The sequence below is a fragment of the Syngnathus leptorhynchus genome, chromosome 1, assembly GCF_054491065.1.
Source record: "Syngnathus leptorhynchus isolate UIUO chromosome 1, UIUO_Slep, whole genome shotgun sequence".
In the NCBI taxonomy this organism is placed as follows: domain Eukaryota; kingdom Metazoa; phylum Chordata; class Actinopteri; order Syngnathiformes; family Syngnathidae; genus Syngnathus; species Syngnathus leptorhynchus.
Genome location: NC_141195.1, coordinates 5,344,892 through 5,368,502, shown reverse-complemented (window position 1 = coordinate 5,368,502; position 23,611 = coordinate 5,344,892). Strand labels below are relative to the sequence as shown.

The 23,611-nt window shown below is 40.7% G+C and overlaps 3 protein-coding genes across 5 annotated transcripts; 2 read left to right on the top strand and 1 right to left on the bottom strand.

Annotated features, from left to right (window-relative positions):
* Positions 1-13,588, top strand: cttnbp2nlb (CTTNBP2 N-terminal like b). Its single transcript, XM_085933855.1, has 6 exons — positions 1-536; positions 1,012-1,149; positions 2,487-2,594; positions 7,463-7,714; positions 8,305-8,412; positions 9,802-13,588. Exons 2-6 carry the CDS (start codon positions 1,087-1,089, stop codon positions 11,047-11,049), a joined length of 1,779 nt encoding a protein of 592 aa, XP_085789981.1. The 5' UTR covers positions 1-536; positions 1,012-1,086; the 3' UTR covers positions 11,050-13,588.
* Positions 12,472-17,333, bottom strand: capza1b (capping actin protein of muscle Z-line subunit alpha 1b). Of its 2 annotated transcripts, XM_085937124.1 has the most exons (11): positions 17,065-17,333; positions 16,452-16,582; positions 15,570-15,633; positions 15,307-15,358; positions 15,170-15,233; positions 14,874-15,080; positions 14,397-14,476; positions 14,170-14,248; positions 13,991-14,062; positions 13,360-13,422; positions 12,472-13,259 (listed from the first exon to the last, which is right to left on the bottom strand). In XM_085937124.1, exons 2-11 carry the CDS (start codon positions 16,488-16,490, stop codon positions 13,119-13,121), a joined length of 861 nt encoding a protein of 286 aa, XP_085793250.1. In that variant the 5' UTR covers positions 16,491-16,582; positions 17,065-17,333; the 3' UTR covers positions 12,472-13,118. The 2 variants fall into 2 exon arrangements, with proteins under 2 accessions (XP_085793250.1, XP_085792447.1); XM_085936321.1 differs by lacking the exon at positions 17,065-17,333 and having other exon boundaries at positions 16,452-16,722.
* Positions 16,610-23,459, top strand: LOC147061533 (acylamino-acid-releasing enzyme-like). 2 transcript variants are annotated; one of them, XM_085932603.1, is made up of 23 exons: positions 16,610-16,996; positions 17,407-17,536; positions 17,622-17,748; positions 17,844-17,931; positions 18,018-18,090; positions 18,188-18,279; positions 18,438-18,512; positions 18,611-18,748; positions 18,938-19,029; positions 19,155-19,195; positions 19,327-19,448; positions 19,604-19,664; positions 19,752-19,849; positions 19,955-20,006; positions 20,323-20,411; positions 20,571-20,709; positions 21,406-21,480; positions 21,711-21,791; positions 21,927-22,015; positions 22,439-22,629; positions 22,744-22,846; positions 22,933-23,039; positions 23,117-23,459. In XM_085932603.1, exons 1-23 carry the CDS (start codon positions 16,985-16,987, stop codon positions 23,220-23,222), a joined length of 2,181 nt encoding a protein of 726 aa, XP_085788729.1. In that variant the 5' UTR covers positions 16,610-16,984; the 3' UTR covers positions 23,223-23,459. The 2 variants fall into 2 exon arrangements, with proteins under 2 accessions (XP_085788729.1, XP_085787902.1); XM_085931776.1 differs by lacking the exon at positions 16,610-16,996 and having other exon boundaries at positions 17,097-17,536.
* The last annotated feature ends 152 nt before the right edge of the window (positions 23,460-23,611 follow it).

Sequence of the window (23,611 nt, the reverse complement as noted above, 5' to 3'; positions counted from 1 at the left end):
AATTCAGCCAAAAAACAAAATTAGCGCTAATGTAAACCGCCGATTTAGCAGGTGCGTCTTATATTCGTATTTTTTCCTTGTAAAAATCTATTTCTTGTTGAATCTGTAATTACATGTATTGAAAGTTACATATTTCTGTGGATACTTGAGGAATTATCGCTATTATTACATGCCTCATCTTTATTCAAGTTGTGTATTTGTGTCGAACAATGTATAATCTGATAAACCATTGAAATAGATGTAAACACTGGGTGGGTGCCAGACTCACTCGAGGTGAGAGAAACAAAGAGCTTTATCCCTCTAAAACGGGAACGCCTTAATCCCGCCTCCTTAAAGAAGAGCGTGACCGCCATTGGCCATAGTATGAGAAAGCATGGCTGCTATTGGCTGCGAGCATTGAATCGTTGTCCCTGTGTTGTTTGGTTTTGGAGTAGGAGCGCCTTTTGACAGCGAACTGCTCCTCGCTCAACGTTTCAGCAGCAACAATTTCTGGGTTTGTGGAATATTGACGCATGGGAGACGAGGGTTTATAAAAGGTATGAATAACATAAATGTGTTTTTTTTACGTTTGCCATTTCTTATGATTAATTTCCTTGCTGTTTTGAACAAGCAGGGTGGGTTATCTGACCTGCGCTGAGTGGATTATATTGATGGTTTGAGTGCAACTCCTCGGTATTTGTCTCAATAAAGAATGCAATTCAGAACAGTTATTTTTCATGTTTATGGAATAAGCAGAAAGGAGATATGGATGATCTTGCAATCATCGCTCGCTCTAATTTGATGTTCCTGATGAGTTTCATATATTCAAGTGAATGGTGCGTCCATGAAAAAGAATTGCAGTTGTCCTTGTGAGGCAAGTGTTAGTAGTGAATCATTTGCTGCTCCTGAACAACCGTAATAATCATTTATTGCTCTGAACGCACCCTGGAAAGGATGTCGTCTTGTCTTCTCTGATGTCTGCCCTAATGATGGGAAAAAAAATGTTACAAGCATATGGGACATCTTTTGCAGATTTATCAGAGCTGATTCTTGAATCTTTGCAAGCTTTGGAGTGGGATTCCAATTTGCTCTTGAGTGTTGACTCCTATGGTGTGGGCATCCCTGGAATGTTGGAATGGTTCTTCATTGAAGTTGAGCTACAAGGATCAGGTAACAAGGCAAAACTGGTCTACGTTGACTAGAGCCTCCCCAAAAAAACAGCAAGAAAGTAACAAGTGGTTAATAAATACTGTTGGCCATGAGAGGCCTGGAACAAGTTTATGTTACAATTGTGTAAAATACCTGAGCGATTCTTCACACAAAAGCCTTCAAAAATCTTGCTGCAAATAGTTTGACTTGGCATTTCAGTCAGTTGAGCCACAGGATAAACCGAGGAATTTGAGAGACAACACTCAAGTGCACTCACTTTACAGACTCTCCAGACAGCAAGGAGACACTTTGAAGCATAAACATTAGGGAGACACTGTGAAATCAAGTGTGGAAAGTGAAGCAGCTGCAATAAATGCAAGTATTTTTTCTAAATTGAGATCCAGAATTTCTTCTCGTTGCAACATTCATTACAACGTAATCATTTGAAATTTCATGCAAATTCATAAAATTGTAACAGTCTGAAGTTTTTAAATGCCTTTGTAAATGCCAAATACACCATCAAAGTAAAATTATAATTTGACCAAATTGATTTATGTGTCACCAATGTGATTCACAAAAAAAATTGATTATTTCTAAATTCAGAATCAAAATTTAACGGGAACATATAAGGATGAATCATATCAATTGTAAATCAGAACAAGAACGAGTGAAAAGAAAAATTCCATTTGTCGGTCCATCCATCCATCCATCCATCCATCCATCCATCCATCCATCCATCCATCCATCCATCCATCCCTCCCTCCATCCATCCATCCATCCATCCATCCATCCATCCATACCTGTAATTATGATTTAAATTTTTCAATTCCTTTGATGTGCTCCTGTCTTTTTTGCCAGTTGCACATAACAAGCAAATGACAGACTTACTCGTGTGTTGCTGCGTAATTACAATGAGAGGGATGTGGATGAAACCGTTCTAAGGGTGGCTTGTAGTTACAAAGACAAACGACATCAGTGGCGCATTTTAATGTCAAGGCAACAATGCGTGGTGAATCTTACATTGAACCACTCAACATTGCCCTTAAATTCCCAGAATGCCTGACACATTGCATGAGCTCCAATCTAAGCAGCCTGTCCATTAGTACAATAATTATTTATCGAATTGCAAACCTCCGTCTTGAAATCTATTCAAGTTTTTTTTTCCACAAGAGGAGTCATAACAGTATATTTTGTTTTAGCGGCTTGTTTGCTGTAAAACTCGAGTGACTCCAATTACCAGAGACAAATTCCTTGTGTGTTGTAATACTTGGCAGACAAAAATGATTCAAAAACAACAGTTCAAAAAGGCCTAGCCACTTGTTTCTCACTCCCTGTGCCTGTCTCCCTTCTTTCTTTAGGACGGGAAGATGAATGTGGAAGCTCTGAGTAGAGCGGAGCTCTTGACACTCCTCAGTATTTTGGAGGGAGAGCTCGAGGCCCAGGAGGTGGTTATTCATGCCTTTAGGGTAAGTAAACCCAAATACCGTAATTTTCGGACTATAAGTTGCTCCGGAGTATAAGTCGCACTAGCCATAAATTGCACAATAAAGTGAAAAAAAAAACACAGACATGAACCAGCAACGTGAAAAATCACATATGTCGCTCACCCAAACTATGACAAAAACCGCGACTTATAGTCCGAAAATTACGGTAGAAAACACCCGACTCCCTCGAGACACTGCCAGTGAATACGGGTTATCTTTTTACGACTGAAATTAACCTGTCTCAGCATTACGCTTGCAAAAAGAATGTCGCTGAACTGAGAGGGGATGTATAAACAGGAAAAGAAGGAAGCAGCATGAGTACAGACAATGGTGTGGGATTTTGGTTCCACCAATGTCAACATTTTTGCTGTTAGCTCAGTGAGAGGAGCGAGTGATTTGTTCTCAATTTGTCGACTGGGAAAATAACGTGGCATGATATGGAAAATTGATCTTGACGCGAGGACTGCAGTTCTGGGAAATGCACATAATTTCCACACACTTTCCATCATACAAGCAATGTATCACAAAGAAGTAAAATATCATCATAAGGTAGAGACTTCCTTCTTTAAAAACACGAACGTTGAGATTTTTTACTGAACTTATTGTAGAAGTGGATGCTGTGCTGTTAGAAATACTCATTTTATACATGCAAGCAGACAGTGTAAAAAGAAAAATACAGTATGTGAGCTTGCCGACAGTGGACAATGACAGGGTGGACATTTATTTGCTAAATGTTCAATATGATTATGAAAATCGAATATTACATGGATGCGGTGACCACTGCTCCATTGCTTTGCAGTATTTGAGGAAGCTCCCATTTAGTTCTCCCACGATTGCTTCTCACAGTCTGAGAACAGCAGCATCTCCATGCTTGAATGGAACCCATTAAATGTCGCTGAATGCCTTGAAAGCACACTGATGTAACCGGGGTTATAAGCAACAAACGAAGCTAGCGCAGTTGTCTTGAAGCATTTCAATCTGGGGCTATTTATGTCTTAGTCCAGATTGGATGCATGTATGGCACAAAACAAGCCCCCAGCAATCAGGCTTTGGACAAGTGGATTGTCGCCTCATTGTGCGTCCTTTCTTTGTATTTCAAGCTTTGCTGTCTTCCTTTTAGCGTCCCACACCACAATCATGTAACACAACAATATTCAAGGCAGCTCTTAATCAACCACGGCCCTTGTCCCATCTGCCCAATCACGCACACACACACACACACACACACACACACACACACACACACACACACACACACACACACACACACACACACACACACACACACACACACACACACACACACACAACACACTCTTGTGGTCTCCAGAGAGTTGTTTAGAGGTTGGGTGTTGTCTCTGTGGTCTTCCAAAATCACTGCCTTTCATCCTTTCCTCTGTGGACTGTCCAAGAAATACAGGACAGCTGTTCTGACAAGTAGCGGTGCTACAAAAATGTCTATTCATATTTCACTGATAGTTTCATTCGGGGCCACCACCTTGGTTGTATATTAAAGGGTCAAACAATAATTACTGGTGTCTTGCTCACATTCCAACATTTGTAAAATCCATTAAAACTCAAAGTTTGACAGTCTCATATTGACCCATGACCTTTCTCGTTTAATTATACTACCCATTGCAGCTTTGAAGATTCCCTAACAGAGGACTTGAACAACCAATTGCTCTAGAGGGAAAATTCCTGAGCACATGAGACCACAAACAGGTCATATTCCAGTGGGAGTGGCGTAGCTTTTGACTTGTCTTTATCAAATAGGGAAAGAGCAAATATCTGTCCGTCAGGCATGAATGGCTCTGAGGGCTTGTACCTTAAAGGAATGCCCGTTTAAGACATGAAACTGGGAGTGGTGCTCCTTTTCTGAGAGCTAAAAGTTCTCTTGGGTCTAATAGAATGGATTTTCAAGGTTCTCAAGACCTTATAGACTATGTGTGATTAGAATGCTGCAGCCACATTCCCACAGCTTTTTTCCCCGTCATATTCTTTTGTTATTTTTATTTGCTTTGTCATCACATGATGATGTGGTTTTCCAAGTGTAGACAATTCTTTTATTGTCAAGTCAAGTCAAGTCAAGTTTATTTGTATAGCCCTAAATCACAAGCAGTCTCAAAGGGCTTCACATAGACAATCAATTGACAATTATTCTATTTTTTTTAATTGACAATTATTGGGGACGTCCAACTTGCAAGGAATTACATAAATCTGACTTGATATTGGCCGGATTTCGTAAACTTTTGTGCATGTCTAAATACACGCCTGTTTTAGATTTAAAAACAAAAATAAAAAAAGCCCATTTGTTTATCAAGTCAGTAACTTGTACCACAAGGCGCCACTATTTATGATTGTGTTTAAGCAGTTGACAAGAAAACTTTATGTTTTGTATACGGTTCATCTGAGGAAAAGAAAGCAACAGCTTTACCAAATTTACTCAAATCTACTTACAGTAATATTCTCAGAGCAAAGTCTGTTGGCTTACTTCCTCATCAATAACCAACTAATATCTAAGTTAGTTAAACATTACTTAGTGTCAGTCTCCTTGTATGCCCCTTAAGACGGTGAGGTTATTTATTAGTCTGAGGCATGTGTGTCAAACTCTGGCCTGCAGGCCAAATGTGGCCCGCAGTGTAATTATATTTGGCTCGCGAAGACAAATTTTGCATTAAATTTGTGTCAATACTTAAATTGCAAATTGTCTTTTAAAAAATAGAGATGTTTTAAAAAAAAAAAACAGTTCTTACTAGTCTCTGATTTCGAAACTCGTTGTTCAAGAGCGAAATGAAACGCTTGACTGTGTGTGCGTAACAGGAGAAATGCTCTCTCATAGTACCATTGGCCTCCTTAATGACCACACCAGCAGCAGATTTCATTGTTTGACAGTCTTTACACGGTTCCACTGAGGAAACAAGACTCCGTGGCTCTTGTCTTCTCACACAAGGCTGTGATTGTGCCTTTCGGCGATAGCTAACCGACTGACATTAGATCCCTGCAGGTGTAGGTCAGGTTGTCAGTCACATGTCACATTAGTCGGCGGATGTGACACGTTGATGAAAAAAAAAAAAGGAAAAGAATGTGTAGCATGCCTATTCTGGTCGCAAAACTATTCCAGGCACGATTAAAGGGTTGTTTTCATTGCCAGGAGAAAAATTCCAAGTGCATCATTATTGTTCAATCAGTTCCTTTATCCGGTTTGATTGTGAAGAAATTTGTCGTCCTTGGCTGCAGAGAAGTGAGTCTTGCGACATTCTCATAAAAGAAAGCACACCCTGTTATTATGAGTACGACTATCTTGTAAATAAATGAAAAAGGCACCACACACTAGCTCAATGGTCATCTCGGGGAATTGGAAAAGTAAGCACTGCAGTTTTACTCAATTCAGTCTAGAACAACTTGCTCACAGGTAAAAAAGAAATACAAACAGACGCGAGTGAAAAAGACAGCGTGCACCAACTCTCACAACGAAGCCGAGTGGGTCAGGCATGCAGACAATGGCTGGGACCGAAGGCATTGAGACTGTGTCTTTGTGCGAGTCCTCTAATCTCTTCTCTGAGGGTCACATTCTTTGTTTAGACAGAGACAGAGATTCAAATTCAGCGTCTTTACTGTTGCCCCGAGGGTGCACAAGTTTCTGTTCATATTGTAGTCGTCTATGAGCAAGCGGAAGAAAAAAATGAGACTGCCAGCGTGCAACATTTCTGAGAAATGATGATAAATTGGCGGAAGTATTTGTTGCATTGCGTTTGGGAAGGACGAGGACGGGGTCCTTTAAGGACAGCCTGGGGCAACGTATGACAATAGCTTGATTGTATCTGCTTAAGAGTTAATGTGGTGTTGTTTTTGTAGTGCACCATCATGCTTCATTTCTTGACATTTCGACGACCTTGACTCATGCAGAATACAGTATGTGTCAACTTTAATTCTGAAATATTTTGACAAACTTCCTCATCCATTCAACATCCATTTGATTTTATGGCATGCTCATTCACCTCTGCATCTCTGGGGAGGAATTAACATCTGCTTTTGGAAGGGGGGTGTACAATCTCACCCCTTTGTGTTTTGGTTGTGGAGGAAGACCATCTGCTTGTGCTCACACTTACAATAACATGTTCTACACATAGACAGACAGACGTGCACGCACACGCGCACACATACATTAAAATGTATTTCTTTCAAGTATAAAAACGTCAGTTTTACATTTTAAATTTTGCAATAGTATTGATATACAATTAACACTCCAAACCCATATTATTTATTTATTTATTTACTTACTTATTTGCCTGTTCATGTATTTATTTATTTATTCATTTATTTAATTTGTTTTACTTGTTAATTTAATTTTCCTAAATATCATGCAACCCGAGTGGCTCAGTGGAGCACTGGGTAGCACGTTCGCCTCACAGTTAGGAGGGTGCGGGTTCGATTTCATCTCCGGCCCTCCCTGTGTGGAGTTTGCATGTTCTCCCCGAGCCTGCGTGGGTTTCCTCCCACATCCCAAAAACATGCTTGGTAGGCCGATTGAAGACTCTAAAATTGTCCCTAGCTATGAGTGCGAGTGCAGATGGTTGTTGGTCTCTGTGTGCCCTGCGATTGGCTGGCAACGGGTTCAGGGTGTTCCCCGCCTACTGCCCGATGACGGCTGGGATAGGCTCCAGCACGCCCGCGACCCCCTGGGGACAAAGCGGTTCAGAAAATGGATGGATGGATGGATCCTACAACCCTATCCTGAAGTATGAAAAGTGACAGACTGACCTGCATTGAGTGCTGTAACTGTCACTGTCAGTGTATCAGTCAGTGTAAGTTATAAAATGTCATACGATTGATTTGTTTGTGTCCTTCAGGCTCAACACAAAGATGCTTTCATCCAAGAGCGTTATGGCCAGTATGACCTCAGCGATCCATTCCTGGCCTTGCAACGGGACAGCAAAGCAACAGAGAATGAAAGCACATTGGCCCAGACTCATGCAAGTCTGCAGGGGCAAGGAGTGGGCCCAAACCCTTTGGCTGTTCTCAAACTGGTCATGGCCCATTGCAAGAGGATGCAGGAAAGGATGATGAGACAGTTGGCCGCCACTGAGAACAGACACAGAAGGGTAATTATTTACCACACTTTTTTCAGGTTGTCAAACACACACCCAGGTATAATTTGCATGTGTGATGATTCCAAACAACAAGAAGTGTCACGTTGAGGCTCGTACAATAGCCTGATTGTGAGAGTAAATATGCATATCTAGGTGTCTTTTTGCGACCACACTCAGAGTTAGAGACTTCAGACAGTAGGGGGGTTGCACCTTGGAGTGGTTGCCAGCCAATAGCAGGGCACACATCAAGATGAACAACCATTCACGCTCGCAATCACACCTACAGGCAATTTGAAGTGGTCACTCGGGCTTCGATACATGTTCTTGAAATTTGGGACGGAAACTGGAATACCCACGCAGGCACGAGGAGAACATGCAAACTCAACATGCAAAGGCCAGAATCGAACACTGCACCTCAGCTCTGTGCTGCTGCAATTTTTGATATTTTTTCTATTTCTCTGCATATACTTACAGAAATGGCCTCTTAATGAACATATAAGCCTAATATATGCATATATGTCATTTTTCCTTATTCTTCCTTTGTGTAAAACCCGCTACTCTTTTCTCTTTACTAATCAGTCTTATATATCTGTGTTTGACAGATGATAGCCGATCTAGCAGAAGAAAAACTGCGTCCTCCCCATGAATCTTCACAGAGTGACAATTTCTCCTTGATACTGCAAACAGAACGAAATGAACTGTTGCAACAGGTGCTGACCCGCATGATACTATAGCTGTGGATGTGCTTGTGTTAAAGGCGCCAAAAGTATCGAACTTGCCGAAACATGACGGACGAGAGCCGAGGAGATCGTGTTGCTATTTATTTTTCTTCTTCCTCCTATTTTTGCCGCTCTGTTTTTTTTTTCGTACTAAAAGCCGTGATTTACTGTAAAAAGCGGGGAGGTCGCGGTAAAACATCAGCGGGGCGCCATTGTTTACCTCAGTGGGGTGGGCAGGGCTTTTAAAGTTCATGGACATACACAGGCACCATTATGCACACGCACGTGGCTGGTGGAGAGGAAACAGATGAGGAAGAGGCCATTGTTTGATTGTCCTGCCCAGGGGTTTATGGCCTCAGGAAACGTGAGCTAATGGAGCTACATGTCTGGTCAGCTCGAGCACACATGCTGGAGTGCAGCGTAAGACTCTACATTAGGGCCTTACGTTAGACAGTTTTCCGCAGCTTTTCCTGATGGAGTCATTACAGTTCATTTTATACCTCTACCAAGCTGTTGAAGCAAGATAGTGAGCCTAATTATTTCGAAGTACAGTGATTCAAATTAATGATGTACTGCACCCCAATAGATTTGTTTGAAAAGCTTGAGTTTCTTTTAGAATTGATGTTTTATGGTATGTCATCACAAAATATTCCCACTGATAAGTGGAAATACTTATTCCCACAAGTGCCAGCCACTGACCGTAAATGAGATTTTTGTATGTGCAAGTATTAATGTTTTTGGAAAAACTTTTTGGGGAAAAAATTAGGGCGCACTGTTGAAAGTCTAGCAAAGCTGAATTTAAAGAGATACAGACTGTATAATATACAATCATAAAAACCTAATGACCAGAAAAGACACCATAGAACACAAATACAGTTGAATTAGGTCTGACAGCTTTTAAAAAAAAAAATGGTGGAGTCAAATCTCAGTTTTTGACACTATAGGATCCCTATTATTATTATTATTATTATCTTATGTAAATATGTAAAGCCCCAAGATAGAATAGTTTTGAAAATAACAAAAATGCATAAAATGAAATTGAAAATTACAATGGTATGCCCGTGGTATATAACCTAAGCGAGCATTAATCTTAAATCTTAATTCCTATTATGCTAGTTTTATAGTTGTAGATATTGATAGTAGCGACCTATTGGGAGCTGCACACAGCTCTCACCGCACCGTCTCAATTGTGCGTGCAACCAAATCTATATTCAAAATGTTTCCCAGTTCTGGCTCAGTATAGAAAGCTCTCTGGGTTTTAACTGGAATGGACCTCTAAATTGTTCTAGCTAATGCAGCAATTCAACAAGACAGGGTTATGCTGTCTCCTTGTGGCCATAAACTAACCTGCTTTACTAACCAATGCTTTTAACTTTCCAGCTTGAAATTGAGCGTGCAGCAACGCGGCGACTAGAGAGAGAACAGGATGAGGCTTTGAGCCAGGCGGAGGAGTCATTGAACCAGCAGCAGCAGCTTTCATCCACTCTTAGCCTGGAGCTCCAGAAAGCCAGCAGCCGAGCACAGGAGGAGGCACAGAAGGTCTCAGAGCTCCGTACTTTGCTCAAAGAGGAGACAGACGCAGTGGAAAAGCTCCAGAAGCTCCTCGATGAAGAAAAGAGTAGAGCAGCGGAGCTTGAGGTTCAAACGAGTAGAAAGCTTGCTGATTTTACCACAGAGCGTGAGCAACTGAAAGTCAAGCTCATGGAGGAAGAGGAGAGGAGTAAAGATCTGAGGAGACAACTTGAGCAGTTGAAAAGAAGATTGGATGAAACCAGTGAGCCCAAAATGGGGCCAAAGGAGGCATTGACGTCACCATCGAAGACTACCTCCGTTCAGACCGAGCCTGATGGGAAAATAATTGTCCCTGTGAAAACGTCCTCGGTGTTAAAACTCAATGGGCATCACAACCTTAATCAGGACGGGAGAGGAACAGAAAACACAGTGATGCTTGAAAATGGGGCAGGAGCAAGCTTACTTTCTCCTCTCCATTCTCAGACTGTAACTTACTCTCCCTCCAGCACCGCCTCCTCTTCTCTCTCCTCTTCTCCTGTTTCCTCGCCAGTTTTGGCCAAACATTTCAACAGCCCCACTTTCCATCAGTCCTCCTACCAGGCTGGAGTCAATCAGCGATTCCAAGCTGCCAGACACAAGTTTCAAACACAGGCGGAGCTGGAGCAGCAACAGCACGGTGGGCCTCTTTCCCCCAGGGACCTCTCACCCACCACCTCCTCCAACCCTCCCCCACCAGAACACAGTGCAGCCAAGCAGCTGGCCCGCAATACAGTCACACAGGTGCTGTCCCGGTTCACAAGCCAACAGGCCGGTGTCAAGATGGTAGCGTTGAGCAGCTCTCCGTTTGGTACAGACTACCGTAATGTAGCTGCATCACCTCCCGGGGGGAGGTCACCTTCTGGGCCGCTATCTCCGGGTATCCGTTCCCCTCTCACACCCCGATCGGAGAAGACTCATCCTCCTCCGATTCCCCCGAAGAGGCCCGGCATGAGTCCGACTCCTGGCTCTCCGAGTCATTCTGCCCGAGCCAGCTTGTTCCCCGAGCTTCCGGGGAACTGCGGCAGCAGACAGGAAGGAGCAACAGAACCTGACCTGGTTTTATCGTCTTCTAGTTAACATCCACATCATACTGAAGCACAGTTTCTACTTGCCACACAACCTGGGTCATGTTAATCCATCAGAATTTTGCACAGCTTCCTCTTTGGAGGACTGCACAGAGACGCATGGAGCCAGAGAATAGAAGCTAGTTTTGGCATGTTTAGAATGGATGGCACAACATTAAAGAAGCTTCTGTGATTAGTGTTGTATAAATTCTGATGATGATGATAAAAGATGACTATAAATTATGACAGTAGGAACACATTCGACCGGGAGGGACTCCCTGCTCACACCATAGTGAGCCACTACCACTGGCGGTGCGTGGATTTTTTCCCTTGGGGGCCAAGTATTTCTGGGAGGGTCCATAAAACAAACAGGAGATTTTTTACAAACGCCCAACATTTTTCAGGAAACTTTGGGTGGAAATGTTTAAAGAAAAATGGGGATGCCATGAATCTGTAGAAACTGGAGATTGACATTAGAACTGTCACAGCACTATCCCTGAATGCTGAAAACATCAGCAGTGAACAAGACACATAAAAAAAAATACAATTGATGCAACACTGTTTTAGTTGTAGACGAGGAAACGCAAATTTGTTGCAACCAATTTATAAAAAGATAACTGTTTTGTTTATTTAAAGCAGGGGTGTCAAAATAAGTTTTGTCATGGGCCGCATTGTAGTCATAGTTTCCTTCGGAGGGCCACTATGATTGTCAACCCATACAGTTATAGGCTACACAATAAACTGAACAACTAGTTTTGAAATCAAAGACTGGTAAAAACTGTAAAAAAGATGAATGCTAATCAAAATCGCTAGCAGTTTTTTTTTTTAACAAATGCAGACAATTTGTAGTTTTAGTATTGACACATGAAGTGCACAATGGACAATTTGCCTTTGCAGGCCACATACAATGATGTGGTGGGCAGTATATGGCCCCCGCACCCTGAGTTTGACACCCATGATTTAAAGGCTTTTTAAAGATTACTTCACTGTAAATCAAATACACTCACATAAATGATTGCACATAAAGTACACAGAGACTAAACTGCAGTACTAGAAAAATGTCTGTTAATCAGGGAAACTTTGTTGTTAACCAAATAGTAGAGATGCGTCACTCATGTTGACTCCTGCAACTATTGTAGCCATTATATGCCAAATTAACTGTATTGTGTTTTTGTAACAGATTTGATTTTCAATCATTTGTATATTTGCAACATTGACTTTACATAGCTTTTCAACCAGGAGGAGCAGATTATCTTCTGAGAGGCCTCACTCACACAACTCAAGATCACAAATGTAACAACGTATTTGGGAATCGGAAAATATTTTAGCCAATAATACATTACAACTCTGTGCTGACAGTGTACAACCGTTTTGTCTTTTTACACACTTAGATAATCTTTTGACTCTTGCATGGGTGCAATAACAGCAATGCAGGCATGTTCTTCTGTCCTTTAATTCATACAACAGAATGGGGCAGTACAGGCAACACATCTACAACCGATCAGCACAGTTTGAGCATCCATCCAAAAATATGTCTGCTCTGAAGTATTGGTATACAGATGCAGTTTGATGTGGCCCTACAGAGGTTAACATCTTGCTTTTCATGTGCACTGGGCATTGACCAACACATTACATACAGTAGAGCATTTCATGACTCCAAAAGAAAACAGCATATTAAAATAGAAATGCGCATCCGTGGGTGGGAGAATGGAGTTCTTTACCATTGGAAAGAGATTTGGGCAAATGGTTTTTAATGTTTTGTAACAGAAAAGGACAGCAGTGGAGGTGATGTTACCAAAGCAAGACAAAGCATTTTTTTTTAGTTATGTTCTTCTTCATCCCCAAGTCTTTATCAATATGTTGTTCTGCACAATTTTTACAACCACTTACTACAAACTATGATGATCTCCTTCATTCTGCCCCAATCAGACATGCATGTATTACAGTCTGCAAATTGAGGTTTTGATGAGTTGTTTTCTTTTTCATGGATTCCTTGCCCCAAACTACTATCATTTTGGTTTGGTTAAGTCCAGGTTGGTTAAGTGATTAGGTAGCTTGAATCTCCCTCTCGCCGACCTTCCACTAGACATTTTGCATCTCCTTGCCAATTTTGTAACTTAGAATTTTGTTCCAGTCGATCTTGGTGCGTGTGACGGGCAGCTGGCGACGTAGAGCCTTAAACGTTGTATCAGACATGGCCTGGTAGTTCTCACTGATTGCTGTCTGGTAGTCAAAAGTGGTAATCAGTACATTACCTTGGCATACAGATATTTTTACTTCATGTATCTCATTAAACTGCTACCTGAGGTATTAAACTGCTTACCTGGTAATCATTTTCAGCATTTTCGATAATGTCAACAAATTCCTTAGCCGCTTGAGTTTCACTCTGTTTGAGATACAATAAAGTCATTCTATTTGCAATCTACACCATTTTTAAAGGAGAAATCAACACACAGATTGTCTTTGTAATAATATGTTGTGTGACGCCCAACCAGTCATTGTGATTGATCTTTTGTTTGTGGAATATGAATTAAAAATGCAAACTACCGTAATTTTCGGACTATAAGTCGCGTTTTTTTTTCTCTTAGATTTGGTGGGGTGGGGGGCGACTTAAAAAACCGCGATGTAGCAAGGAATTGCTGTAATTCGAATTTCCAGTGACATCAGCAGCGCGGCGGTTGTTTACATAAAGTCAAGTCAAGTTTATTTGGACAAAGATTCGATCACGGGATGACGAAGATGACAAAGGGCCCCACGTACTAGCGGCATCATTAGCGGCTTTGTTTGTAAGTGACACGGAGGACGAAGAGCTTGAAGAATTTAATGATTTGGAGTGACACAGAAGGTTTGAAAAACTATTATGGCTTAATGCCGTGTTTAGACTATTGGGGGTAGATACAACATATTATTGGAAAGGAAATTGTGGGTTTGACTTCCTCTTGAGGTTTACTTACAGTCGCTGATATCGATTGCTCGACCTCTTTATGACTAACCAGCTGCACATTCCCATCTTCATAATAGTGGACCTAGATATAGCAGAAGCAAAATTAGTCTTGATTTTTTTTTCTTCCTCATTTATCTTTGCCTAATTCATCATTAAAAAAAACAAAAAGGTACACCGCGGTTACTTCACCTGGATTTTCAACACTCCCACAACCTGTGCTGTGGACTGGCCAATGGTAAGTTTCCACTCAGACCTCCAGCGACCATTCCTGTTTGGCATCAAATCAAGAACAACTTTAACTGACAATCATTGATGTAAAGGAACAAAAAAAAAATCTATTGGTGATATAATTTAGCCAATTGCTTAAACCTATACCAAACCCATTAGATAACTTTTCATACGAGACGGTAATATACCAAAAGTTTTTGGGTTGAAACTGATGTCCCTCAATGCAGGCGATGATGGTTTGCTGGCCATCAACAGTTTTCCCATATACCTGTCCCACAGAAATAGTACATAAGGAGAGAAAATGGAACAAGTATGTGTCTCAAATTATTTTTTCCCATTTAAATGTAGCATAAAACTAAAAGCCATTGGTGCCGTCCAGCCCCACATCGTGCTCCTATTGTTGTGCATGCCTTGGCCACCAGGGGGCAATATGCAAGACACCTAGAGTAGACTGACTCAGTAAGATGAAGTGACATTAGTCCTTTTACACAAATGATTAAAAATTACCTACGAGTATTGTTATATTGTCGACATGTTGCTACGGTTAGTGGTCGGATATTGGTTAACATGGCAATACAGATGTTATTTGTTATCGTGTATATGTTTTTGATGAATTGTTCACTATCAACAAAACTGCTTCTTCCTGTGAAATGAAGAAGACTCACTGTGCAGACTCCAGTCGGGTAATGCTCTTTGACGTAGGCACTAAGGGCATTGTCGCAGGAATCCCTCCAGGTTTTAAGAGACGCGTCTCCTTCATATGGCTGCACGTCGCTCACTTCTTTCCGAAGGTGGTCAAAGCGGAAAGACAAGTTGTTGCGAGGGTCCAGGAAGCGCCCCTGACCCAGGTCACCATGCTCTGTAATCAGGACCTGTGTGAATAAAACCAAGAAAGGTTAATAAAAACATAATTAAAACTGTGTTTCTGTAACAAATAAGGAAAGATTATGGTGACGCATACCAGGTCTTCAAAGCCATCGAGTCTGGCAGGTGTGAACTGATCCATGTTGTACTGGGCAAAGGAGCTGGACACATTAGACATGTTAGGATGTCTGATGTTATGGGGAAATAGTTTGATCCATAATAAACGGTACTTACTGCGATGCTCCCTCCCTGAGGAGTGTATCATTGTCAAGAAGAAGCCGCACATCTGTAAAGACAAAAATACACCTCATGATGACCAAAGTCCAATGGGCAGCCTCAAAATCCTTAAGTCACGACTATGTTCAATATACGTGCCATAAAAGTTACAAACTGATTTGCTTCATTATGACTGGCTACATATGTGTATATAGGCTATTCATATCCAATAAACTCAGTTATAAATGTATCCAAATACATAATGTTGAGAGACCTCTTACCATTGAAGACCTCATTGAACTCTCCTGGTGGGGCACGGGTCACAAAGTTGGCTGCAATGCGAACCTATGAGATTAAAAAAAAAAGACACATAATATGAACATTACATCGTATTTATGAGACTGTAATTTGGTTGTGCTGTCTACAATCATGCTTCTGTTATATATATGTACATTTCACATTCAAGTGAACCCCTATTATTATACCAAAAAGACATTTTGAAAACCAGAGGATTAGGAGAAAAATGATTGTGACATTGCAAATACCTATCCCTATAACTATTGTTATTGATTAACATGATGCTAATGCAAATGGGACTTAACTGTGTGCAGTCACATTATCATGAGTGTTCATATATTCTTTGAAGACCACAATTATTAAAAAGAGCGTGGGTCCTCATCACTGGAGCTTTCAAACATTTACTGCCAATTTGATTTCAGGGGGTGTCTAGGCTCCGTATGAACTAAACCACCTGAAATGTGGACTTCAAGTCATGTGAGACTACAAAATATTTGAGCTGCAACTAAACCTCTTTAACCCAAGAAAACCTTCCCATTGGCTGACATGCATCCGGGTGTATGCTGACGAGCAGAAGTAACGGAAAACTAACACGTTTACTAACTGGTGCATTTAATCCCGATTCATGGTATGCAAAGATTTAAAGCGTAGATCCCATAATTATTGACCTGAAATAAATACTGCTAGCTGAAGATGTATCTCCAGCACTGGCTAAATGGTAAACGAAATCTCTTTTGGGAAATAGTCTTTTTTTATTGCAATGTGTCGGCGAAATCCCGGCCTTTCCTCCCCATTGTGTGAACTTTACTTGTTATTAAGTTAAAGCAATTGAAGCTGCGAATCAAAGAAGTTAACAAGGTTCAAACCTTCTCTTCGTCTGATAGCGGTTCCTCGAAGTCAGCCATCTTGGCTCATTGTGACCCCACCTACTCGTGCGGATTGACGGAAGCGACGCGACTGTTTTTAAGAGTTCAAGGAAAAGTGTGACGTGTTCGAGCTAAAAAGAAAAAGAGCACATTTCAATTTAAACAAGAATAAAATATATTGACAAGTATGATCAACATTTAAAAGACAACAAAGACAAAGTAGGATTTGGATGGACGTTATCGGAGTCGGTCTTTTATTACCACTGCTTCCTGTTGTTTAATTTCCTTCAAAACAAAAATGTTATAATCAAAAGCTGTAGCTACTATAAACGAGTTTTATTTATAAGTTCCAATAAAGTTACACCAAATATAGCTGATGATGTAGTATCTTTAGTTACAAATTTTCGGGCTCGTTGTTATTTATTATTTTGGGTTACCATTTAATTTATTTTGAATGACACCAAAGTCAAAAGTTTGTTTATCCTCTTTTTCTTATGTGCTAACAACCTGACAGCAACTACTAACGTGCAGACATGGAGTCACAGGTATATCACCATATTCATGACCAAAAACGACAAATTTCTCACTCGATCGTGTCGGCGGTGGTATTTACGTTTTCTGCCAACGAACTGTTATCGTTCGGCTATCCAAGCTAGCTCAGACATAAGCTTGTTTTGCTTTTGACTGACAGTTGATACACTCCAGGAAGTTCCTGATCAAACTAACCTGGTCAGACATTGTTAGACAAAGCTTATTCGAGCTTGGCTGCATTAAGTATTATCCACCTTTTGTTGGTGACTAACTAACTTAGTTTTTTTAGGTTTGGCTTGACCGATGCACGTTCCAATCGGGCCAGCTGTTAGTCCCTTGCTTAAAAATGAACAGGGCATTCTTCTCTTGGCGACAAATGATGCCAATCGCACGTCGTTTGAGTAAATGTGCTGTGTGTTGTCAGGTGATTACCAACCCGGAAGAAATCGCAAGAGTCTACAGACAGCTCAGCCTTTTCCCCTCACTTAGCAGCGCAAACGTGGGACCTGTCATCACCTCCCAGTATGGAGGCAAATACAGTAACATTTACACAGGTTTGTGTACCGTCAAACGTTGAGTAGTACAAATCCCGATGATCCTACCATGATCACTGACATTAATTATGAATATCTGCTGCAGAATGGAGCCAGCGTGAACTGGAGAGCAAAGAGAATGTCAAGTTTTGCAAACAGTACATTGTATTCCATGATGACAAGTCTGTGGTCTTTTCTGCACCTTCGGGAAACTGCACCAAGGTCCAAGGAGTGTATGTACAAATTGTATAGTTGTATTTATGAGTGATTTTCTGAATATACATACTATTTTCTTACTTCTGATAGACACGTTTTCTTCCCCGTACAGGTTGCTGAGTAGAGATGCTCCATCTGGAGAAATGAGGGCTGTTATCAGAAAAAGCACAGTAAAGGGGGAGGAGAACCAGTTTCTCGAGGTTTGCTGTTGTTTATACTCAGTGTCTCTCAAACCTTTTCCACCAAGTATGACCGAAAAACATACCTAACCTACCTACCTCTTTAGATCTGGAATAAAAACATGGTGAAAAGCATCAATCTCACAGCTTTAAAGAAGCATGGAAAGGTTTATGAAGATGGTAAGTTACCCCAATGACTTCTTATTTCCTGATGTAAAATGTTTTACAAACAACAATATGGACATTTTTAGTCACAGAAATTATTCTGTATCTTCAGCGCTCTTTGGTTGCTTGGTCTGGTCCCAATCTGAGACACACCTCTTGTATGTGGCTGAGAAAAAGAGACCCAAGGCAGAGTCTTTCTTCCAGGTTTGTTAACAGGTCTAATTTATGACAAGAGTATCCCTAAAAGTCAATAACTACCATTGTAAAGCACACTGTATGTAACCCAAACATCCAAAGATCTTGTCAGTCTTTGTTTACCTAAAATTACTTCTGTTATTCTTTGTGTGACTTTCTGATTGTAGACCGAGTCTTCAGCGTTGTCGTCTAGTGTGGATGAAGAAGGCGGGTTAAGATCAGAGAAAAAAGATTCCGTCAAAGTAGTTTCAATCAACACCTCTGAGACATTTTCATTTTTCCTCTTGAATGTTGTGTGGCTAATACCGGTGTCTTTTTGTTCCCTTGGGTTGATCTGAAGGGAGAGCAATTTGTCTTCTATGAAGATTGGGGAGAGGAACTGGTTCAAAAGAGCAGCCCGGTGCTCTGTGTTTTGGACATTGAGGGCAACAATGTTTCTGTGTTAGAAGGCGTGCCTGAGAATATCTCACCAGGGCAGGTTAGTGCACAATTATGTCTCCCTGCATCTGCAAGTGACCTGATAAAATATGAGCTAGACTTAGTGACTAGTCCAAATAATTAAACACTTTCAAATTTGGGGTATGAATATGTGATAATATTGGACGTCTCCAAGGATTTTTCTTCTTTTAATGTCGACTAAAATCAAGGCCTCTTTTGGTCTCTGAAGGCATTTTGGGCTCCAGGAGACACAGGTGTGGTGTTTGTCGGATGGTGTCATGAACCTTCAAGACTTGGACTCAGATCTTGTCCGAACAGGAGGTAATTTAATCTTCATTGTTATCTGGGCATATTGTCTGTCTGTGCTAACCGTGCATGCTAACTCTGTTTACAATAAAATCCTCATTTAGTTCGTCACCTGCATCCTGATAATTTTTCCCCCTCAGGTCATCTTTGTACTATGTGGATCTCACTGGAGGGAAATGTGGTAAGTGTAGTTATCTTAGTTTATGAATATGCTAACTGGAAATGTAAACTAGATTGAACTAATGAATGTGGTTACTTTATGAAGATAAATCTTTTTCTCACTTATTTTTTGGAATATTTTCTACCTTTCAGAGCGGTTGGCTTCAGAAGACAGCGCAGTCTTCTCCCCCAGGCTGAGCCCAGACCAGTGTCGAATTGTCTACCTAGAAAATACGCTCTTTGGAGCACACATGCAATGTAGCCGACTGTGTATGGTAAAGCTCTATAGATGTCTACTCCCAATTTCTATCTTTTTTGTCTTATACCAGAAGCATTTTCTTGAGTCGTTGTTTAGTTGGGGGTTGTGGTATTCTTGAGAGTATACCTTGTAATGCTGAAGCACAGTTTCTTCTCTGGATGTTCTGTCTAGTATGATTGGTATACTAAGAAGACATCAGTGGTGGTGGACATGGTAAAGAGACCAAGAGAAGGTAATTGACATTTGTTGTTATTTTCACTATACACTTTTCATTTATAATTAGTCTTGAATGTTTGTGTTTGTGATTGTGATTGTACAGATGGCTTCACTGGCATCTATTGCACTCAGTTGCCACCTCAATGCTGGTCAGCAGATAGTCAGCGAATTATTTTTGCCTGTCCTCAGCGCAGCCGCAAGGTCTTTCTTATTTCAGAATACAAATTGTGCATTATACTATTGTAATTTTTTTTTTCACTCTCGTTGAATGTCCCAGATTAAAAGTTGTTCTTGTCTGTGTTGAAGGAGTTGCTGGCAGTGGATATAAATACAGGGAGCGTCAACTCGCTGACCTCAAGTGAGTCAAGACATACCAAAGGCTCAATAAAGTACATTACAAATGAATGCTTTGGTTTTTTTTTGACTGTCTGCATGTCCAATTATGATTTATTTGAAATTTGTGTGGAAAGAAAATCTGAAATATATGCACATACATTCAACTGAGCAGCCCTCCGTGAACAACAAACTGCTATTGTTAAAAATGTAGAACCACAACAGACTGGTTATTTGAGTGGTTACTAATGTATTGAGGCAGCAAGTTTTTCACTAGTTCAAAATGTCTTTTCAGTCACAACAATTGTATTTATAATCAAATGTAAACATGTGTTGTGTAGAGTCTGCCATGGGTGCCTGGAATCTGCTGACTATCGAGAGAGATCTGATAGTGGCAAGCTGCTCTTCACCAAACTGCCCTCCAAGTCTGGTATTGATTTTTCTGGTTTTCATTCAAGTATTAGATGGCATGACGGAATTTTAGTTTCCATTAAGGTGTTAAAAAAAATATCTGACCTAGAGCCACTTTGGCTAGTGGACTTACCCTCACGTTTTTCTTGAAATGAGATTTCATTTGTCTCGTATCCAGAGAGTGGGTTTTCTTCCGACCAGGGATTCTGAAGAACAAATGGTCTGGATTACGCTGGAGGAATCTCACACATTGCCAGAAATTGATTGGCAGATCTTGACGTTGGCCCCTCCCTCAGACCAAGAGAACAGCCAATATCGTAAGAACTTGTTATAATGGAATTTTTTTTTGTCTTCCTATATTTAATGAGGGGAAAAAATTAAAACACTTCCAAGCAACATTTTTATTTATTGGTAATACCGTAATTTGCGGACTATAAATTGTGGTTTTTTTCATAGTTTGGGTGGGGGGGGCGACTTATACTCAGGAGCGACTTAAATGTGATTTATTTCACAAATTTTCAAAATTCAAAAATCCGCAATGTAGTGAAACCGCGATAAACGAACCGCAATGTAGCAAGGGATTACTGTCATTTGAACTGCAAGTGACGTCACCCGTGCCGCGCGGCGGTTGTTTACATAAAGGGCGTTCTCAGCTCCTCGTTTGTATATATGTCACGTTAGCATACCGTATCGTTTAGCCTGTTGTTGCTGGTTCATGTCTGTTTTTGGTGTTGGTTTTTGACAAATAAATTTGTCCCAAAAGTGCGACTTATACTCCGGTGTGACTTATATGGGGTTTTTTTTCACTTTATTGTGCATTTTATGGCTGGTGCAACTTATACTCCGGAGCGACTTATAGTCCGAAAATTCCGGTCATGTTAAGCGATGTAATGATTAAACAAAATATGAGTAAAAAAATATAGATGACTAACTTTTTTTGTCTTGCTAATTGTCTCAACTCGAAATTGCAATTTATGTGTTTATGAAACATAATTCCACTTTCTGTTTTCCAGCTGCCCTTGACTTTGAAGCTTTACTAATAAAACCAAAGGACGGTGCCAAGCTGCCTCTTATTGTGTATCCTCATGGTTGGTGCTTATGCTGACTTAAATTTGCATTGCATTATTCCTGGTGTATTGTCTTAAGAAACAGAGAATTGACTTGACTTATTCTTAAATTGTTTGCCTTGTTTCACATGAATTATTTTTGTTGCACTGAGTATAATTATAATGAATTACCGCTGAATTATTAATAAATGAATTACTGCAAGTGGGATTGTTATACCGAACGATGAACAATAAAATATTTATGTCTACAGGGGGTCCACACTCTGTGACTGTTGCGGACTGGCTTCTGTCCCCCACGGTGTATTGCAAGTTGGGCTTTGCTGTGTTGTTAGGTGTGCTCAAATCCCAAAGTGAAACTTTGAAATCTTAAACCAAAAAGTGCAAAAAATGACCTTAATATGTTAAAACTGTGTCAAACTCTGCAAAAGTATCCATAACCATTTTTTGCTTGTTTGATCTTTTTTCAGTGAACTATCGGGGATCGATTGGATTTGGCCAGGACAATATCCTCTCATTGCCCGGCAATGTTGGGACACAAGACGTCAAAGACGTTCAAGTAAAATGAGTACCGTAATTTTCGGACTATAAGTCCCGGTTTTTGTCATAGTTTGGGTGGGGGGGCGACTTATACTCAGGAGCGACTTGTGTGATTTATTGTGATTTTATTGTGATTGTGTGGCTGGAAGTTCAGTAGTTGTTGGCTTGTTGAACTCTTGTTTTGTTATATGGTATATATGTTTTTTTTCACTTTATTGTGCATTTTATGGCTGGTGCGACTTCTACTTTGGAAAGACTTATAGTCCGAAAATTACGGTAATTGTACATAATCAGGTGGCAATGGTTCTTTTGTTTGACTTGTGTTCCAGATGATGTTACTAGATTGGTGTTTTATTGTTGGAGTTGGAATTGTGAAACAATCCCCACAATTCATTTCTTACCAACTCCTGCATGATGTTGTTTTCATGTTTTTTACCCCCAGTTTGCTGTTGAAAGTGTTCTGAAGGGTGAAGAGTTTGACAGGCAGAAACTGGCAGTTGCTGGAGGTTCTCATGGAGGCTTCTTAGCCTGTCATCTCATTGGCCAATATCCCAGTTACTACAAGGCTTGTGTGGCTCTCAACCCCGTCGTCAATCTGGCCTCTATGGTTTGCACCACAGACATCCCGGACTGGTAGTGTGACATACTTTCTTCGTACTACTTGATCGCTGTTTTGCAGTGCTACGAGAAATTGAAGTACCAGATTTTACTTTAACTGCCGCTGTTTCTGATTTTTACATTTTACAGGTGCATGTTTGAGGCTGGCTCTGACTACACCGCAGATAGTCTATATGAGCCGGCTATTTGGGAACAAATGTTGAGCAAGTCTCCAGTCAGACATGTGTCACAGGTAGATCTATGAAGGATAAATGTGTGTGTCGTATATATGTGCGTGTGGGGGCACTTAATTGGTGCTAATCAGTTACATGAATGTAGGTGAAGACACCTGTCTTACTCGTACTCGGAGAAGATGACAAGCGTGTACCCCACAAACAAGGAATTGAATATTACAGAGCTCTAAAGGCAAAGCAAGTGCCTGTCCGGTAAGTTGCTTTTTCTGACTTGTCTGTTTTCTACCATGTGTTGTTCCTTTTCTGATGCTCTGATATTTGGTGTGTAGTTTGCTGATGTACCCGGGGAACAACCACTCCCTGTCCAATGTGGATGCGGAGTCTGATAGCTTCATGAACAGCGCTCTGTGGATCGTACAGCACCTGTTTGAGTGATGGGGCTTGAATGAATAGAGTTGTGCGTGAACTCTTGCTAAATATTGAAATACTAACAGAGGTTCTTTCCTGTTATGGGGGCTTTGTGAAGACCAAGGAAATAAGTGGTCTAAAAAAGGAACACACCTTGCATTCATTTGATTCTGTCTGTCTGAAATAATTAGGGATAATACAATGTATTTGATTATTTTTTAAATGTTTTAACTCTACTAAAACGTGAATAAAGGCTGCTTTAAATAGACACGTGTGCTGTCTTTATTCCATAATAATGCATTTATAATCTCCTTGTGTCAGCACAAGTCTCTCGTATTTTGGGATGTCCAGTGAAAATGGAATTTCATCCTTTATAAGTCTTGTTAGACTTCAGTGCCAAGCGGAAGCATAAATCA

Coding starts and splice junctions, on each gene's coding strand:
- cttnbp2nlb (XM_085933855.1), top strand. CDS start 1,087: ATGGTGTGGGCATCCCTGGAATGTTGGAATGGTTCTTCATTGAAGTTG. Junction 1,150..2,486: donor AGTTGAGCTACAAGGATCAG/GTAACAAGGCAA, acceptor TTCTTTCTTTAG/GACGGGAAGATGAATGTGGA. Junction 7,715..8,304: donor CTGAGAACAGACACAGAAGG/GTAATTATTTAC, acceptor TGTGTTTGACAG/ATGATAGCCGATCTAGCAGA.
- capza1b (XM_085937124.1), bottom strand. CDS start 16,490: ATGGCTGACTTCGAGGAACCGCTATCAGACGAAGAGAAG. Junction 15,634..16,451: donor CGCTATCAGACGAAGAGAAG/GTTTGAACCTTG, acceptor TTAATCTCATAG/GTTCGCATTGCAGCCAACTT. Junction 15,234..15,306: donor CTCAGGGAGGGAGCATCGCA/GTAAGTACCGTT, acceptor TAATGTGTCCAG/CTCCTTTGCCCAGTACAACA.
- LOC147061533 (XM_085931776.1), top strand. CDS start 17,329: ATGAACAGGGCATTCTTCTCTTGGCGACAAATGATGCCAATCGCACGT. Junction 17,932..18,017: donor AGGAGAACCAGTTTCTCGAG/GTTTGCTGTTGT, acceptor CTACCTCTTTAG/ATCTGGAATAAAAACATGGT. Junction 19,196..19,326: donor TCTCACTGGAGGGAAATGTG/GTAAGTGTAGTT, acceptor TCTACCTTTCAG/AGCGGTTGGCTTCAGAAGAC.